At 50.1% G+C, this 19,593-nt stretch overlaps 1 protein-coding gene across 4 annotated transcripts in view; it reads right to left on the minus strand.

Moving 5' to 3' along the window:
- Positions 1-1,327: 1,327 nt before the first annotated feature.
- Positions 1,328-19,593, minus strand: part of MAPRE2 (microtubule associated protein RP/EB family member 2) — a 149,525-nt gene continuing 131,259 nt past the window's right edge. For all 4 annotated transcript variants that reach the window (XM_087869878.1, XM_087869877.1, XM_045777887.2 and 1 more), the window contains 3 exons: positions 12,697-12,836; positions 8,350-8,508; positions 1,328-2,782 (listed from right to left, as the gene is read on the minus strand). In XM_087869878.1, the coding sequence (XP_087726004.1) occupies positions 2,708-2,782; positions 8,350-8,508; positions 12,697-12,836 (374 nt within the window). In that variant the 3' untranslated portion in view covers positions 1,328-2,707. The remainder of the gene's footprint in view (positions 2,783-8,349; positions 8,509-12,696; positions 12,837-19,593) is intronic.

Raw genomic sequence — 19,593 nt, forward strand, 5'->3', positions numbered from 1 at the left:
TTATCTCTATTTATAATTAACAATACATATGTTTACATTCCTTTCAGTTTACATTGAATATATAACAAAAGCTTTATGGTGTACTATTTAGTAAAAGTAATCTGAATGCATATTAAACCTTAACGGAATAATGGAAATACTCACCAGGGAAGGGAGTTCTTGGTTCCCTTCTGGAGTTTACTTCTCTCTGGTCAACAAGGTGTTTGTCTTTTCTTTCTCTGCTTAGAACATGGGCTCTCTCTCTGCCCCCTGCTTCAGTCACTTCCTATCTGACACGAGCAGGGGAAGTGCTACCACCAGCTACAGCCGTGTGGCTAAGAATGAAGTCCGGCTTCTGAGAGGGTGGGCAGAGCCCAAAAAGGATGCTTCTCAGCCCAGCGTGAGGACGTGTGATGGGACCATGGAGGGAAATGTGCCCTGGATGCCGAGATGGGAAGACGATGGGGTTACAGCCCTCAGGGGAAAAAGGAGCAGCTCTGGGAAAGGAGGTGGTCTGCACAGAAGCTGGGGTGCAGCCAAAGACTAGGGAGAACCCTAGCTGTTCAAGATTCCCCAAAGCATCTGTGATGTCACATGCGAACTGGCACGATGGGAGAGGGGTCAGATGCGGTCAGAAAGAGGAACGTGTAGCTCCTTCCTAAATCCGTGACTAGCTGGCGCTAAGAGTCTGGGATGGAGAATCAAGCGTGACCACCAGGGAAAGGGAAGGTATCTGGCCAGTATGTTTTTATAGCTGACAAGCCCGGGGCTCTGGGGGAGAGACAGAGCGGCTGTCACCAAGGAGGCTTCGGCAACCTGCGCTGTCATCAGCCCCACCCCCATGCCGGGGATCCCGGCCACCATCCACCTGGCACTGGGTATTACTGAGATGTCCCTGCCTAGGAACCAGCGAAGTATCATCCGCATGGAATTATTTTTGGTGCCTCTCTACAAGAGCTACTTTTACGAAGGAAGGTCCGTACAGAAGGCTGGGAGGGACCACACTGGTAAGCATGAGGCCGTGCGTAGCACAACCGCCACCTGTGCCCAGGTGGGGGAGGACGTCACTGCTGAGAGCCAGGCTGTGCAGCCTGAGAGAGAGGAGCTGCCGCCGCTGCGCACAGCAGGCGGGAGAGAGAAGCAAGGGAAACCGAACACCACAGAACGTCTGTCCAATTATGCACAGTGTGTTGTGATCACCTCAGAAATACAAGCCATCTTGCTCACCTGTAACTCAAATACCACTTTGCTGCAAAAGATTTTGAGAAGACTTCTTTCGTTGGAAAGCTCCAATGCTAGAATTCAGAATTAGTATTTCACCAATTAATAAGAAAAGAAATGTCAAAGCTTTAGGATACTTATTTCAGAAATTTATTTTAAGCTTTTCAGTTAAGAGGCAAGTGGGGCGGGCACACTCGTTTGTGTTGTCGCACCTGCTAAAGTTAGGAAACCAAGTGAAACGAATGATCCAGGAAGGGATACCATCTGTCAAAGGAATAAAAGAGGCAAAGATTTGGAAAGATACTAAGAAAATGTGCAAATATTAGTTAAAAAAATAAGGAATGCTTTTAATTCATTAATGTTTCCTCTACTTATGAATTGCCACGGTAATCAAAGGTCAATGACAAGGAGGGCCGTAGTATTAACGAGGGGAAATTCCTTATTCCAGAAGGCATGGGGAGTCATATAGATTTTTCTGTGCTGTCATTCCAGTGTCAACACCAGACTTCAGAATCAGGAGTCTCCCTTGGAATGACGCTGCTAGTAAGAAGGTCTTCACTTCCAGTGAGCGTGCAGCGCGAAGCAGAGCCCCGCCCCTCAGGGCCGCATACCCTGAAGTCATTCTGGAAGAGGAGTCCCCTAGTGTGGAGGACAGGCTTTGGGCTGAAAGCCAGAGAGAGGCAAGAGGACCTGCACCGACACAGACCCCCTCTGGACTGTAGGTAACTGATAACAGCTTTTGGGGAGAGTGGCTGCCCACCAAAGAGGACCCTGAGAAAGAAAATATAGCATGAGAACCGGGGAGGGGAGGGGCAAGTACTTGGAGGGTGAAGTGGAGATGGTGGTGTCCTTGAGTGAATGTCTTTAGAAACTGTGGGGTTGTCTACCATGCTCAGGGAGAAATACTGGGCCCTGAAGTCCTAGTTTTGATTCCATTTTTTTTTTCCCTTTAGTGTTGGGATTCGAGGGGGAAACTCTTTTTCCCTATAAAATAAGTCACTGTCCTTATGGCTTTCATATCAAGTATCTCTTTCCCTTTGCTCCAATTTATTATTTGACCAAATTTACGTTCAGAGGTTAGACTTGCAAACATCAAAGCACCACGAATGTGTGACATCTAGTGACACTGGTTGAGAAATGCCAATATAAATACCATATATCAAATTACCATTGTTTCACACCAGGATAAAAAGGGGGTGGTGGTGGTGGTGGGGACGGGAGAGTTGTTCTGGAAAGAAATGAAAAGAGCAGAATCAATCTCAAGCAGCCAAGTGGCGAAGTAGAAGGTATGTGACCCCGTGATCTCTCAGGTAGGCCGCCCAACGGCCAGCTGCTAATGGGTCTTGGCAAAGGAAATGGGAACCGAGCGCGGTGGCTGGCGTACGCAACAGTGCGTTGATGTTAACGGCAGACTGGGAACAACTGGTTGCTGTTGAGCTTGAGGCCACACGTTTCTCCAGAAGAAAAGTTCCCACGCAAAACTGAAGGTGAGAGCGGCCAGGATGCTTCAGTACTCTTCCTGCTGCTGGGGCTGCTGTTCGTGGACTTGTTCCTCGGCCTCGGGCTCTTCCGGGTGGCCCTCCTGCAGGACAGGGGGAGAGGTTCAGCCGCAACGACAGACTGGGTCGGAGGCCCTGCAGGGTCCGCACAGCCCCCTTCTCCCCGCACAGGTGAGGCCCACCTTGCCAGGCCCGGGCTTTCCCGCTCCCAGGAGCCAATGCACACACCCAGATGCGGGTGCTTCCCCGCTCAAAGGACCTGTCCTAGAACACAGCGCTCAGGCTCGAAGCACCCAACGTTCCTTCTGTTTTGGGAGGAAATCTTCACAGAACACATTCATACTTTCCTGCCCTCGCAAAGAGTCCACCAAATGCACTGCCTCAAAAGCATCGCGACAACCTGGAGAGAACCTGCTGTGGAAAGGCAGAGCCCCGGGGCCACCGCCGGGCGTCAGAGCGTCAGCCCCACCCTCACGGCAGACCACTTGGAGCTTCGGCTTCCTTTCCTGCCCTGTCCCTCTTCTTACCTAGCGTGTGTCCGCCTGAAACAGACCCCGAGGTAGGATCGGTGACTCCGCGGCTGCAGAGACGCAACTTTTCAGAGCGGCGAGGCAAGGAAGGGCAGCAGGGGAGCTCAGGAGCCTTCGCTCAAGGACTTTGGGACCTCTGCTTGGATACGTGAGGCCTGAGTACTTCAGGGCCAGGACCGGATGGTGGAGGTGTTCTTGTAGGGCCTCTTCATTTGTCTAACCCCGAGTACCACTCCACGGAACATCAACCCTGGTCGGCTACCTCCGCAAATTCTTTAACAGGGAGCAAGCAGCTCTTTTTCTTACCCAAGCCGAGTGGGCTCAGCAGTAGGGCCGACTGCTCCCTCAAGAACGCATGCAGGGACCCACACGAGTGCTTGTGACCTCACACCGGACACACTCGCTCCATTCTCAACCCCAGTGCCCCACCCACCTTCCTGCCTGGTCTATTCCCTGTAGCCTTGGCAAGCCCAGCCCGCTAACCCTGGTGGGGTCTTCTCCCCAGAGCCGGGGTGCTGGCTTTCTCTGGGCCCACAGCACTGTGTTTTCTCCTTGGCTACAGAACTCGGGCTTGTAAGCTTGTGTGTCTCCAACACCGTGGCCTCAGGTTAGTCAAGTGAGGGCCGGGGCCTCATCTGTGTCACACCTCGCTTTACTTCCCAACTCGGTACAGGTTGTGTTGAGAAGAAATCCCCGAGGACCCAGGAACAGATGACGGACCCTCTGAGCCAAGGTCCCATGCTGCTTATCTCCTAAGAGGCAGAAGCAGGCCTTAGCAATGGAGGATTGTAACAGGAGAACCCCTTTAACCGTTTTCAGTGAGTTTCACTGATCCATGAGTCCCTAGAGTCCCCGAATTCAACAGAGGAGTCAAGGAGTTCAAGTAGGTAAGGTGCCTAGAAGGTTTGGTTCATGATACCTATTGTAAGCTGCAACTATTATTTCTTGGTGGGAGAACTCTTTGAAATATATTCTAGAAGTGAAAACATTTTAAAAAGTAACTTTTTCTGTGACAACAGGAGAAAGGAACATCGTATCGAAGCCCCTGGTTCAAATCTAGTTCTGTCCCTTATTGGCTCGGTGAAGAGGCCTATTATTTAGTCACGGTGAGCTCTGCCCGCGCCCAGGACCGCCCCCCCATGAGCACCCCCAGAACTACTCCACAGCCGTTGTGCCAAGGCTCGATACCCTGCTCTGCCCACGTGATGCTGTCCTTGGGGGCTCCCCACGCCCTCAGGACTTAACCACATTTGATTTTGGCCTCAGAATGTCCCCTCCACTCCCCCTCTGCCAACTCATCCCTGGGCCCCCGGGCCCTCGCAAGTTAGTGCCTCCGCTGACAGTGGCATTCCTGTGGGAGCAGGGGAGCAGTTCTTGTGGGGATAACGCAGGACAAGGAGTCACTGGACCCTTCCAATACGTGTTCTCCCTCGTATCCAGGGGCAAAAAAGAAATCTAGTGGCAGCCTGGGAACTCCCGGTGTCTGTTCTGCCACATGTTCCTTCTGGAAGCTGCTGTCCCTGCCTTCACCCCAGCATCAGCTACTCCTCTCAGCTCCACCTCCTGGTTCGGCTTCCTCAGGTAACGCACCGCAGCCCTGAGTGGGTGCGCGCAGGACCGTGTTTTATCCATCATCCTAATAACTCTTTACGGCTAGTGAGGTGCCTTCCTTTCCCACTGCTAGGACTTGGGCAGGTCTCACGCGGGCCTCCCTTGTTTAGTGCGTGTTAGCGTGCACGGGAAACCTCAGAATGCAGATCTGTGTGACATTTTATAGAAAATCGGGTTTGCTCACAGCACAGTTGGGAGTTAACTGTGGGCTAATGGGGCTAACCCAGCACCAAAAGTCAAAGACATGGATTCACATACGGTGGGGGCCTGTAACAAGCTCCGGGACCAAAAACCCATGACATCAGACCTCACCCCTGCTCTCCCCTTCCTACTTGTCGAGCCAGGGGGTGCTGTGGGCTCCAGCAGGCCCAGGGCAGGTCCCACTGTGACGTCATCCACCTGCAGGAACCGTGGACCCCAGTCCACACTTACTAGGATAAAGAGCAAACCTCCCAGCTTACCAAGGGATTGCTAATGCTAGGGGTGCAAGTTAGTTAAGGCGGTGTGAACGTCTGCCGCACGTATCTGGAACACTGAGGCAGCCCAGGGCTCCCAGATCATACCACGTTGTGTAAGCTCACGGGAAAAAATTTTTCTTATGCCCCATATAAGAAGGAAGAACTTAAACACACATGTTGAGTAGGAGGCCAGGCAAAACCTCTGCCAGACAACGGCCTGGAGTAGCACGTGCTCAACTCCCGTGCCTGCGCAGCACGTGCTCAACTCCCGTGCCTGCGCAGCACACGATCCTGTCTTTCTGAAGGCTTAGCCGTCAGCGAGCTGCTAGTTCCTCGTGCTTATAATAATCTTCAGAAAGAGAAGACGAAGACTGTACTGAAGAAGGCTCTTGCCTACCACAGGAGGGACATGGGGCAAGGGAGGAGGACAGGTCATCAAGAAGCTCCGAGGGCTCCTGACTTCCTAGATGGAGGTGGTGGCCCTCGACAGGCTCACCTGCCCCCGCTCACACGGGCCACATCCCGCCGTTCTTTCCTCACGGCTGTGCGCACGCGGTTTCCTCCGCCTGAACAGTCCTCTCCCTGAGCTCTAACTGCTGCTCTTCCCCCTCATTCTTCAAATCCAACCCAAACGTCCTAGTCTCTGTGAAGTCTTTGCTTGTCCTTCTCCGCTTTCTATGCTCACCTCACATGTATGTCCCTGTCACCACATGTATCAGACCTGACATACTCCCGGTAGCAGTCCCTCGCTGAGGCGGTGGCCCTGTCCCCCTTCTGTACACCCAATGACAGCAACACAGGCTCTTCCCTAGAGCTCTTGGCTGAGCGGGGAGGAATCTCTGGGTCCCTCAACAGTGACTTTGGTGACAGTACCTCAGGAATTAAGTGCCTGTTCACATAAGCAGGCACACCTCAGCTGATGGATGGACACGGCCGCAGCTAAGCACTGACCAAGTCCAGACACCTGTGGCCCCGAAGGGAAGAAGATCCTGAGAATGATAAAGAGGGGCACTAGACAGCTGTCCGGTGATCTGCTTTGGAAACTTCCATTAGGCTTCTACAACCGTGAAATGTACTGCCCCTGTTTACTTCTGTAAGCAAACTCCCAGCTGGATTTCCACATCTTCCAAACCTTCTATTCTAGGAGCGTTTGACTCCGAGAATCAAAGACCAGCCATCACCAAATAAAGACCTTGAGAGAAGAAGCCTCTCCAGCACATACCTGCCCCCGCAATGGCAACAGAGGGTTCATCGGTGTTTAACCAAAGAACAGGCACTCAGGCGGAATCCCCAGAAGTCACGCGCAGAGGGCAGGAGCTCTCCCCCAGGGCCGGCCCTGCCCGCTGTGAGCCGGAACTCGGGGGCCCTGTTGACTCTGAACGTGGAGGTCACCTGAGCTGGCCCCTGCACAAGGACTCCCTCTCGGGACAAGACCTGGCTTGAGGTCGCCGTCGGAAGCGCTCTCCTCCCGCCGACAGCACAGGGCTGGGACGCTCTGCTGCTGCCCGCCGCCCTCCTCTGGCAGGAGGCCTGGTCCTTCAGACTCGCCGCGCCCTAGGGCCTGCGGGCGAGGTAGCCCCCAACAAGCTCGGGAGAGAATGACCGTACCTCCCGCGGTCCCTGACAGACCACCCAGCACCTCGGGCTGGCGCAGGCACACTCGAAATCAGGACGTTCCTGCCAGCAGATCTGAAGACACCGAGAACCGTATTTTGTGGAGCCATCACTGCCTCTCGGATCTGGACAGGAAGCTTCTCAGGGCTTCAAGATCTACAGTCTGAGCCAGTGAAAACTTATGAGAAAGAAGCTTAAAAAAAAAAAAAAAATCTGGGCCAGGGGTAGGGAATGAAAAACACGGTGAGAGTCCTCAAACCCTGGGCCATTTTAGAAATTTTCATCCCTAAGATTTCAAATCTTCCATGGAGTAAACATTTGTCTGGTATTGGGCTGGAATAAGTCATAAAGTAAACTTGCCTGTGACTTGTCCCCATTCTGTCGAAGTACGAACACACCCAACTCCCCCACAGCGCCCAGGGAGTGGCCCCAGGCCTCTGGGTCCAACAGATTCCGTTCCACCACCAGCTTCAGCCTGGCCTAGGGCCGCGCTTGAAACCCCAGCTCCCTCTTTCACACCTGGCCCAGGGGGGGCTCTCCATCAGGCTCCCACCCCTGCCTTGCTGCTGGGGCCCCTCACTCCCTGCACAGGCAGACTTGGGGGTACCTGACCTCGTCTCTACCATTTATCCACCCCTTCCCTTCCTGTCCTTGATTCTGGACAGTCTCGTTCCTCTGCTGTTCCTCACACCTGCTTTCCATCACCAGGATGGAATCCACACCCTGGGGGTCCCCCTCCCATCCCCTCTTCCTTGCACTCCTGAGTAGCAAGCCCTGATAGCCAGGTCCTCCCCACAGAAAAGGCTACTTTTTTTTTTTTTTTTTAATTTCGATGTTTCAAGATTTAAGTAATCTCTATACCCAACATGGGACTTGAACTCATGACCCTGAGATCAAGAGTCGCATGCTCTTCCGACTGAGCCAGCCAGACACCCCCAGTGGAGGCCTTCTAAAAATATTTTTCAGCTAAGGGCTGTTGCATAGTGCTGGTCTGCACTGGCAATGAGTAACCAAGACAACCAGTGATGAAATAAAAACAGGCAGTTGTGGGGCTTCTGGCGATGGGAAAAACATCTAGATGAATTCTTCCTCTAACCATACTCTGCTCTGTCATGAAGAATCCTTACACACATTCTTGTTGCTCAGCTGCTCAGAGCTGAACACCACTTGATAGCTGGCTGCGTCAATCAGTCCTCTTCTTCCCCCCACCCCCATCCACCCATGTCTTCCCAGATGAATTCATGAAGGCACAGCCCACGAGCACGGGTCAACGGATCGTGAGGATGATGATACTTACTCCTCTGGGCATCACAAATACATTGGCTGAGTCCTAACTCTCAGAATCCCAGGGCAGCACCCGAAGGCACACTGATCACTGCACCCGGACCAAGAACGTCGCTTTAGAACGCAGCAGTCAAGGGCTCTCCTCACACTTACGTGTTCGTCCGAAGCATAGAGGACTTCCATTAGTCGCTGCACGAGGTCATCGTTCTCCTGCCCGTGTTCTTGGCAGAGTAGCTCAATCTCTCTCAACTTGCCAAAGTAGAAATCTCTCTCCTTTTCCACACCTTCGAGGGCAAGTTTTAATGAATGTACCTGCAAGGGAGTGAGGGTAGAAGTTAGACCTCCCCCCCCCAAAACAGTATAAGAAACGTGACTGACTTCGCCTGCCTGTAAAGACCTGAAACATGAAATAAGAGATGTGTGATGGACCTTGAGCCTGGGCCACACGGTCTGACTTCATGCCCTCTGCCAACTGACTGTTCATAACCCCTGTCGGACGGATCGTTCTGCTCGACACGGTTGCCTCCGGGCTCCGAGTGAGCTTTCCTCGTCTCCTGCTCACACAGGCTAGAGCACATCCTACCCTGTTCATTCTCTGCAGGGAGGGGAGGCAGAGGAGAGAGGCTGCCACTGTGCTTACCGTACATGTATTTTGAGGACCCTTCTTTCTTCAGGGAACCTGCATGAAGAGCTACGCTTCATTTGGGATCCCTTCAAAAATGTCCCTGAGCCACACTAGACAAATGCTTTCTACTGAGAAACTGGGTCTTAGCTACACAAGGAAAACTGGGTGAGATGGAGAGCCTAGCTCAGTGGACCGGTCTTCACTCCTCTGGTTCTGGGGACACTGTAGGGAATGGTGGGGTTGGGGGTGGAGAGGAAGATGGGAAAGTCATTCCCCCCTGCAAAACAACCCCCCATTCCCTTTTTGCCCCTGGATGCTGCTTCCAGAACCTTCAAGGGCTGTGTGGTCTCTCACAGTGATGACAGAGATGGTGCCAGGAAGGAGACAAGAGTGTCACCTGGGCTGAAGGGACACTGAGCATGGGGTCAACAGACTGGGTCTCAAATCCCAATTGTGTGGGCACAGCAGCTACACACAGGCCCAAACCGTCACCCCGTTCCTGCTGAGAAGCCCCCCCCTTTTTTAAACCCCTTGTGCATTTAGATTTATGCAGACAATGTTCTTTAGGAGGTAAATTAAAACTTTCATGGCCCTCCTCGGGTGAAATCTCTCCTTCAGTGCACTAAAGTCACCCTAATAGAATTTCTAAAAATTACCTTTGGAAGGGGAAATTTTCTTCTCTAATAAATAGCATGTACAAAGGACCAGATTTATCTGCCTGGAATTACTGCTCCATTCGAACGTACACCGAGCACAGGCAGTGTCCGTCCCCTTCCTGCACACCTGGCCTAAGACTCAGCGATACGGCCCCTCAGCGTTCACCTTGCAGACCCCCTCGCATGCTGCTCACAAGGCGGCCAAGCCTCCTTCGCTCGCTTTCACTCCTCCTGCTGCTGCTACCATGGTTGGGACACTTGTAGGAAATGAAGGCAACCAGCAGCCTTCAGTACAGGAAAACGAAAACTTCCCTTATTCTAGAAATCCTTCCTTGTTTTAAAACAAACCAACCCTCCCCCACCCCCCCCGAGGCTTGGCCACAGAGTCCCTCTGAAGCTTGTGTTGGTGCCAGTAGACAGATCGGTGGCACTTCAGGTGTCTGAGTTGGCCAGCTCTCCCTGGACGAGGCAAGAACGGTCTCTGGACGCATTCAACCCACGGAAACTAGGTTTGCTGCCTCTCGAGAGTGCTTTGGTCTGTACGACATACGAAAGGCTGAGGCTTTTGTAGGAAGATCCAGCCCAGGTTGGCCTTTGGTGGTACTCCAGATGCACCAGATGACACGAGCAGCTCTAAACAGCTCTAGTAAAAACCGACAGGGCTGACGCGTACGAGGACAGATCAGCCGGCAAGGGAATTCCATTTTCGCAGTCGCACTCATGAAGACCGATGCCATGCTGCACCCTCAAGGATTGCCGCAGAAGCCAAAGCAGTGGAGATGGGCCCTCGTGTAAGTCCAGAGCAAGAGGGAAGAAGGGCAAGTTCTCTTCCTTCAATGCCCCCCACTCCCTCTCGGCATCCGCACACCGTGGGTCCTCTCCAGCCCCCAGGGCCCCCTGAGCACAGCGGTGACCCCACCCCACTGCCTGTTTGCTAACCCACTCTCCACATACAGCCCTAAGGATTTCAGTTATGTCGTCGTCTCCTGTTATTTAAGACACAGAGAAAGAGAGCAGGGGTGGGGGGAGAGGGAAAGAGAATCTTCAGCAGGCTCCACCCCCAGCAGGAAGTCCGATGCAGGGCACCATCTCACTACCCTGAAATCATGACCTGAGCTGAGATCAAGAGTCGATGCTTAACTGACCGAGCCAGCCAGGCGCCCCTCCCCTCTGTCTGATTCATTTCTATCACTGGAATTGTCTAGCACAGTGGTACTTTTACAGTATGTCATGGGAGACCGCCTGAACAGGGGCAGGAGGCCAAGTAAATGAGAATTCTTCAAGTTTATGGCACTCATCGCTTCCTCTATTATGACCGTAATTCACTCTTTAGCCAGGCATTTCCACCCAGCCCTTCCTCGTCCTGGAGTCCTCTGTCCCAGCACAGTGACGCCTCTGTGGCTACCCGCCAGCGTCAGCGAGCCACCCTGCAGGCTACCAGGACAGAAAACAGAGGGAGCCATAACAGAAACACGGGTACGGATCTGAAGTAAGTGCTCAGCGAACTGCGGACTGAACACTCACAATTTAGGGTGTGTGACCTTCCCTCTGAGGGACCGGGTGGGGGCGGCGAGGCGAACAGACACACCCCTCCTTGATGTACTGGGGGGAGGTGGGGGAGTGAAGCCCTTTGGAATAAAGGAATTATAGGACCGCTGGAAAGCTCCTCTCGCTCTTCTCCCTCTCTCCCCTCTAGAGTTACATTTTTGGATAGCAGGACGAGCTCTGGGTCCCCAGGGGATGGGAGGCTCTTCGTGTAACCAGACAGTTAATGGGAGCACGGAGCCAGCCCTAAGGAGAGGAAGTGGGTCCGGCTGGCTAAGGCCGAATGGGAGAAGCGCAGGAAGGATCTCAAGGTTTCTATGTGGTTACACTTGGGGTTGGAAGGTTGGAAACTTGGGTGTGGTAGAGGGAGACCATGGGAAGGAGAGAAATGGTGACAGAAAAAGAGGTAATAAAGATATCAAAAGAACTTGGGTTCCTAAGGAGAAATGGTTATAAATCTGAAGTGTCATAGACCCATGCCTGATTCTCTCTAGGTCTACTCTGATTTGCTTGGAGCCTTGGGCATGTTGCCCATGGCTCATTATGGCTGTCCCACCTGCCTTTTATTTGAGAAGAACCTATTACTGGAAATTCCATATGGGTTCAAACGGAGAAGCGGCAGGTAGCTGGAACATTACACAGTTTCTAAATCAAAGTCCTACCCACTGGATGACTTCAGGTTTCATCGTTTTCATTAAAGTGATCAGAATTATAAAGAAACACCCTAGCTAAGCAACCGCCTGCTTTTAAACTAGACTCCTGATTGCAAATATACAATTATCTCAAAAACTGTTTCCAGACTCTTGCTGGCTCATCAGGAATCAGATTAATCACCAGGAATGGCCCGGCCACTTGGCTGGGAACAGCCAAAGAACCCTGAATAAAGACTCCTCTCCCAGCGGTGGGAGCAGCCAGGATAAAGGACTCTCAACTCGGGGTCAGGGGACATGGCTTCTGCTGCGGGCCTTACGCTACCAATGGTTTTATTACCTTTAAACTACATATAATCTCAGGCAAAACGAGTTATTGTTAGGTAGACAGCATACCTACACTTTTATATTGAAAATTTCAATGACAGGAGAGCTAGATTTAGACAGAAAAGAACATTTTTCAGCTTAAAACAGCCTTTCTGTTTTCAGAAAGGTTCAGCCTTTCTGACCCCCCAGTATTCGGTGCTTCTGTGGCACCCAACTTTGCTGTTGTGGCAAGTGTTAGGTGTCCACTTTGCTGGCATAATCCCCTACCCCGTATCATTGCTGTAAGTCCTGCGAGGCAGGGGAAGGTCTTTCCCATGGAATAGGCTTGACACACAGTTGCTGAAGTAAAGGAAGGAGGAAGAGAGACTACCCCTAACTCCAGTGTTGAACCAGAAATGGGCACAGAGGCCGAGGTCTAGCCTGGAGCTCGTGACCGGCCCTGAGGTGTGTGTGTGGGGGGGGGGGGGCAGTGAGACGCTGGCCTACGAACCTGCATTTACCCAGGGCTGAGTCCTCTGTCCTTCTGTGTTAATGCACAGCTTCGAGTTCTATCATCTTTTATTCCTGGTGGGCCACTGATTTTATCTGTCTGAACAATTCCTTTAATCCCTACTTGCTTGAAACCACTGCCCACCGTTCCTTATCTCAGGCCCATAGGTGCTTGCCCACCCCCCCACCACCAGGGCTGAGGAGTTACCTGCTCATTCAGCTGTATGACCTGTGTTTCTAAATCTTTATCAGATCTGGATGCTGAGCTGCTGGACGAAGCCCTTTTGGCTGACGAGGGACGAGAAGGTGTGGATCCCGGCTTAGATGCCGGACTTGATTTAGCCGCACCTGAAAGTAACCAGAACAGATTACAAATACTGGCAACATTAAGGATGCTTTTTAAATCTATTGCAAATGTAGGATATAAGAGGAGTTTACTAAAAAGTATAGAAGGTACCCCCAGTGACCCCTTCGGATCACAGAAGTAGCATACATACACTTACTAAAAGTGCACACAGGGGCGCCTGGGGGGCTCAGTCGGTTAAGCATCTGCTTTTGGCTCAGGTCATGATCCCAGGGTCCCTGCTCGGCGGGGAGCCTTGTTTCTCCCTCTTTCCCTGCTCCCTCCCCCGGCCCACTCATGCTCTCTCTCTCTCAAGTAAAATCTTAAAGAAAAGAAAAGAAAAAGTGCGCACGGTACAACGACAGGATCCGCTTGGGCAACTTATTTAATCTTTCTGAGCACTTTTTTCTCTCAGTATGAGATTAAGTTATCCTTTCTCCCTCTGGAGAGAGAACAACAACTCATACTAAGAGATTTTAAGATTTTTTTTTTTTAAGAGGAAATGTTCTTAGATAACCTTGAAGCATCACCATAATCGAGTTTCCAACTAATACTTTAGAAAAACATCAGTATAAGGGCATACTTCTTTCCTCTTTGGTTTCCTAGGTCAGGGCACTGAAAGCCTCTGGGAGCAATGACGTCTTCAGAGCAGCGCTGTGCTCCTGTTCTGAATTTTACCGGCACAGAGGTGGGGGATTCCAAGGGAGGGGCAGGGAAGGTACAGGGTGGGACGCCCTCCTGTGTCAAGCAGGATGCGCGGTCTAACGTGAACGGGCGTGAAGGTGCCTCTGACTCAGCCACACTTGCACAGTTTTATGTATGAAAAGAATAATGGCTCTAATGGACTATAAGGCATTGAATAAATAAAAATCTAGTTGATGAGGGAGGGAGGGAGGATAGGAAGATCTTTATAGAACACGGACAGCTAGCAAATGCAGAAGAAACATAAGAACTGGAACAATCACAATTTTGCAACAAAGGTAACTGATCTAGGAAAGGCTCAAAAGAAAGAAAGAAATGCAGGGTCATTACTGGGGGCCACCTAGTCTCCACCGCGTGGCAGCTCAGCCTGGGGGAGGTGCTCCGTCCAACCCCACCACGCTCCCACACCCTCTGCTCCTCCAGAAGGCTCTTGCAGCGCAAGGAAACAGTGTCCCTCACCTTTGTAAGCCCAGTACTTAGCACCACGCCTGGCTGAACGTATATTTAGTAAAGGTACAAATGTTGAAATAAACACATGAACCAGTAAATACAACTTGGTTCTGTGGTTTCCAGTTTCACGGTTTATCAGTACCAGTGCATCAGAAAGAGGCAGGGGCTACTGAAGCCCAGTGTGCTGACAGCAGTTACAAGTTTCAACCGATCTCCTAATTATAAAGTAGCAAACAGGAAGAGTTCAGGTGCCTGGAGTCCTTGGTTATAAATGCAAAATCACACACCCCCTCAAGCCGCACGGGCAATATCATACCCTTTAAAATCTGTTACAAGGGAAAAAAGAATTTTCTTCTAAACATTTCTAGGAAAAGGCCTACTGTATTTTAAAATGAAAATCAAATTGGGAATCTACTTAAAACAGTTTGAGTATCCGAAGGTCAATCTCCAGGGAGCTGGAAACCTGGCCTATGCAGACCTTCCCCAAAATTCTAGAGAGCTGATGCTTTGCTTCTTCCACACAGTTGCAAGGATCCTTTATCTCCGCAGAAGCCCACAGAAAATACTCCTGGAGCACCACTTCTGTGTCCCACTGGCCAGGTTCTCTAAAGGCCATGCCAACAGGATAAAGAAAACGTGGGTAACAGCAGAGGAGGCGGGGGAGGACACGCTGACTGGCCAAGGGCCTCCTCCAAAGGCAGCTACCAACCAGCCTTGCTGGGGAAAAAGCTTCCAGAAAATCAAGTTACTTCAGACCTTTTTATAAGCAGTATGTCATATTTGAATACCAATAAAGTCTAACAGAAAGCAGCTTCAAGACAATGTTCAACACCTCTTATTTACTAAATACATGCTTATCCAGCACCTACCATGAACCATGTCATACGGGAGATCCCTGCTCTCCGGGAGCTCACGGTCTCATGAAGGGACAGCGGCATAAGAACGCCCAGGCCCGGCCACACTCAACATTCTCAGGGACGAGGCAGCGTTCTGGCTACCTGGCCACAAAGCAGGATTCGGGCTGGAACCCTTCTGCTGGAAACATTCCTCTTCCCCTCCTTCGAGTGACTAAGTGTCCCATCCTCCCTGCTGCTCTGGCAGGCCACAGCGCCCGTCCGCTGCAATGGTCCAGCCCTCTAGTTACGCCTGTTCTCCCGTGAGATTTCAACACAGCAAGGTAGGACTTGCATCTGTTCTGTTTGCCATTTTATGTTCCCAAGGCCAATCTCCATGCCTGACCCAGAGGCGACACTCAATACAAGTTTTTATAATACATTAAAACGCCTCCTAGGAGAGGTATCCATCCTGGGTAAACCTACCAGGGGAGGCTCGAGATGATGCCAACATCAAAAGCCAGCAACACATGAAGGAAACCAAACAAAAACATCACGGGCCTCCCACAAGGCGAGCTCTTACTTGGTTTCAAGATTCCCTTCGGTCATCGCTTGGGATCAAGACAAAGTACAAGTAGGGACATTCAGTCAGTTTAGGTTTAACCCTGAGTAGGAAGGTGCCACGTTCTCGGCCTCTTCCGAAGGAAACAACCCTGCAGCAGGGGCTTCCATGGCAAGTGCCTGACCCACCCTGGCCCTTCTCCCCAAGCAGGTCAGCAGCCACGATGGGGCTGGGTGCAGGAGCTGACATATAGTCCTCGCTCATTCCGGTACCCTGCCTTACCCAGTCTCATGTAAATTTTAAAAGAAAAACACGGAAGGAACAGAAACTGACTGCTTGTAAAACAAAGCTATTATGGATTATATTTCTAGGACCTCATCAAAGGCAGCTTGAAGAAAACCTGAACGTTGGATGTGAAGTCAAAGAGGAAGGGTCCTGGGCAAGCCGAGGCGTCCTGAAAGACCATGTTACCAGGGGAGAGAACTATAAAGAAGCAGGGGAAGCTGGCGGGCAGAGGGACAGGGGGCCCCAGCAGACATTTGCGCGGCTCCCATGGGATAGGCCAGAATGGCTGCAGGTTCCTCTTCCTGAGGAACTGCATCGCTTGCTCTAGCCAGCGGGTCAGGCTCTTTGCCTTAAAACTGCCACGTGTTTCATGGATCCCGTCCAGGTCGTTGGGGCATGGAGCCCCAGTCTTTTACCTGGTGGATCTCTCGGAGAGGAGAATGGTGAAAACAAAGAAAATCAGACTTGGCATCCTCTGTGGCAGGGCAGGGGCAGGGATGGTGGAGAAGAGGGCATGGGGTCCACACTCTAGCACCCATACATGCTACTTATGGGAGGGAAGAATCGCTTCCACCCCGCCCTGGACGGTCACTCACAGGCTGGACAAAGGAATGGAAAATGAATTTGAACAATTTAATTACAGATGAAGTAATTAGTATTTGAAATTTAAAATCAGGGGGTTTCAAATTCTGATTCAGTTGTTCGGAAAGAAAGTGATCACTGAGGGGACAAAACGTCTGCTGCAGGAGGCGTGAGCGGGCAGGGCCAGTCACCTGTGCATTTACAGACCTCCTAAGGGACAACGAAACTAAAGAACAGGAAAGACGTACAGAAGATCTTAGTGTCTTCGGAAGTTCCAAGTTTTAAAAGAAACTACACAATTAAAGGGTTAAAGTAAAAGCTCATTTTTCAAAAGAATGTAAAGTGAGCTCTTTAAATCCTCACAAGCTGCCATTTGATATGGAAGTAATTTACCCCTCACGGCTATCACATTGAGAAATACCAAATAGTGAAACTTACAAAAATGAAAATGAAGTCTTTCATTCATTCGACTTAAGAATTTCATGGTTTACTTTTTAGAAGAGTAAACAGTATCCTAAAGTAGATGACACTCATCAGAGTTAAGAACTATGTTTTTGTTTATTCACTTTGACAGTCTTGCTGTCTCCTTCCAAACAACCATACTGTGAAGTGTACCCAGCTTCCGGGGTGCCCAGCCTTCTTGCGTTTGCTAGAGTAAGGATGTGCTGAGAAAATTATAATTATCAATGTCAGCAAATTTAACATTGATATGTCATTTTTATGTAAGCTGTCATTTATATTCCAGCTTTGTGAAATGACCCAATAATGTCCTTGGTAGCATCTAATCCTGGTTTGAGAGATTAGGGTCCTCAGTAGCTGCCTTCCTGCTGCCCCGAATGCACCCAAGTTCATGGTGACTTCACTTCGGTGCCTTCCCATGCCTCTTTGTTCAACGATGCTTCCATGAAAAACATTTACATAATGGCTTTTAAAGAGAGGGCAGCACTTCAGCTATAATGCAGATATAGATTTTTTTCCTTGCAGCTATCGACCATTCCAACATTTTTTTTTTCAAGCTGCATTTGATGTCCTGAAAACATAATTAGTGGTAGCCCTGTTTTACAAGAATTGTTTTTCCCTCAAGCTTTTCTCTCTCTCCCTAATTTTCCCTTTCAAAATAAAAAGGAGTTTCAGAAGCAGAGGAAAATAGACATAAATTCTGTACAAGTCCCTGTAATTCTCTGACTTTACTCACTGGATATGGACATGATTTACAATGCTAGTCTTTGAGCAGTTGTGTCTTAATTAATGCCTTTAGGATTTGATGTATAAATATGATTCTAAGACATTTTAACCATAGTTGTAAAAAAAAAAAAAAACAAAGAGTGGCTTCATTCATTGCCTCAGTGAAGCCACAGTATCACTGTGTCTAATGTCAATAATTAGTAGCTTAATGTTTATGGAAAATGCTATATTTCGGGCATATGAGGCCCAGTGAATTCATAACGCTAAAGCAAAGAAAAGCACTTTACTTGGCTTTATCCTTCATGGCCGGGGTTCTGATGGAATTTAAAAATTCTTCTCACTTAATCTGCTGTATTCCTTCTGCCAAAGTCATAAACAGAGGAGCTAAAAATATGACGTTAATACTGTTGACAAGAACCACAGAGACATTAAAAACATGTGCACACGCGCGTGCACGTGCACATGGCACACACTCAGGAAGCAACCAGTCTTCTGGTCATCCCAGCTTCTTCTCTACCCCCGGGTCCTCCTCACTCAAGTAAAAACCCCACAGAGGCGGGCCTGGGGAGTGGGTGAGTGAAATGGGTGAAGGTGGTCAAAAGGTAGAGACTTCCAGTTATAAAAGAAGTCAGTCTGGGGACATCATGTACAGCAAGGTGGTGACATGTCACGACACTGTTTGAGAGTTGCTAAGAGAGTAGATCTTCAGAGTTCTTATCACAAGAAAAAAAATGTAATTACGTGTGGTGATGGAAGTTAACGAGACTTATTGTGGTGATCATTTTGCAATCTACACATTCACTCATGTTGTACACCGGAAACTGTTATGTTTTATGTCAGTTATAGCTCAAAAACAAAACCCCGGGCGCCTGGGTGGCTCAGTCAGTTAAGCGTCTGCCTTCAGCTCAGGTCATGATCCCAGGGTCCTGGGATCGAGCCCCACTTTGGGTTCCCTGATCAGCAGGGAGTCTGCTTCTCCCCTGACCTTCCCCCCATTCGTTCTCTCAATCTCTCTCTTGCTCTCTCTCTCTCAAATAAATAAAACCTTTAAAAAACAAAACCAAACCCCCACAGACCTGAAACTTGACAGAAGATACATCGTACCAACACTGATTAGTTATTTGTGCAAGATCTGACCTCACTTCTTTATCCTCTTTACTTTGGTGAAGAGATTTTAATTGTTAACTGAGATAATGAACTTGGTTAAAATGAAAGTAAATAAAGCCACTGCTGGAGGTAGAGTATGGGGCTGGACTGATGGGAAGAGTGAACTCCCACAGGAAGAGAGGTTCCTCAGGGACAAAACAGACACCAGAGTGGTCACACTGCAACACGAGTGACCGCACCCCACAATTATGATGACGGCGAATTCAAGAGCTGGCCCTTTCCTTCAAAAACGGCTCCATACCTTCCCTTTGTAGGTTCTGTCATCTGCTCTCTGAGGGTGAAAAAAGGAAGGCACCTCAGTGGCCAGAGTTCAGTCCAAAGGGAACATCAGCAGGGGCTCCGGGATGCCCCGCCTCTTGAGGTTATTGAGAGGCTGGCTCTGTTTTTCGGAAATTACTAGTTCATGGCCCTTCAGGCTTCTGTCACCAGTGCAGCCAGTGGCAAAGCTGGGTTCTTCCTTTTTGCTACACCAGCGCCAGCTTGTAAAAGTGGGCAGCTCCTTTTTTAAGCACTTTGGAGCCTCGCACGAAGCATGGCAACCATGTGGGAACGAAGATCTGGTCTGGAAATGGGCATCCCTCGTCTTGCCCTTAGGGAGGCAGTGGTTAAGTGTGGGGCCCTACAGCCAGGCAGCCTTCCCAGGAGTCCTGGCTCTGCTACTGGCTGGGTGGTGTGACCTGGGCTGCCGCCGGATTGATGTTGAAGACCGGAAGAGCAGTGCCTGTTTCCCAGAGCTGGGAACAGTACGTGAGTTCATACGTGCAAAGTTCTTACACAAGAGCCTGGCACATAGTAGGTACTCAATAAATGCTAGCTCACATTAGTATTACTCAGCAGATGAGAGGTGATTCAACTAACAATGAAGTACACAGGCTTCCCATTTCTAGATACTAGCAAAATAAAAACTAACCTGCTAAAGTAATAAGAAAATCCAACTCATTTTCAAGAAAACCTCTATAAAAAATTTCAATCCACAAGCCACCAGTGGGCACCAAG

The sequence above is a fragment of the Ursus americanus genome, chromosome 19 (genome assembly GCF_024610735.1).
Source record: "Ursus americanus isolate L20-20 chromosome 19, mUrsAme1.1.p, whole genome shotgun sequence".
Taxonomy (NCBI): Eukaryota; Metazoa; Chordata; class Mammalia; order Carnivora; family Ursidae; genus Ursus; species Ursus americanus.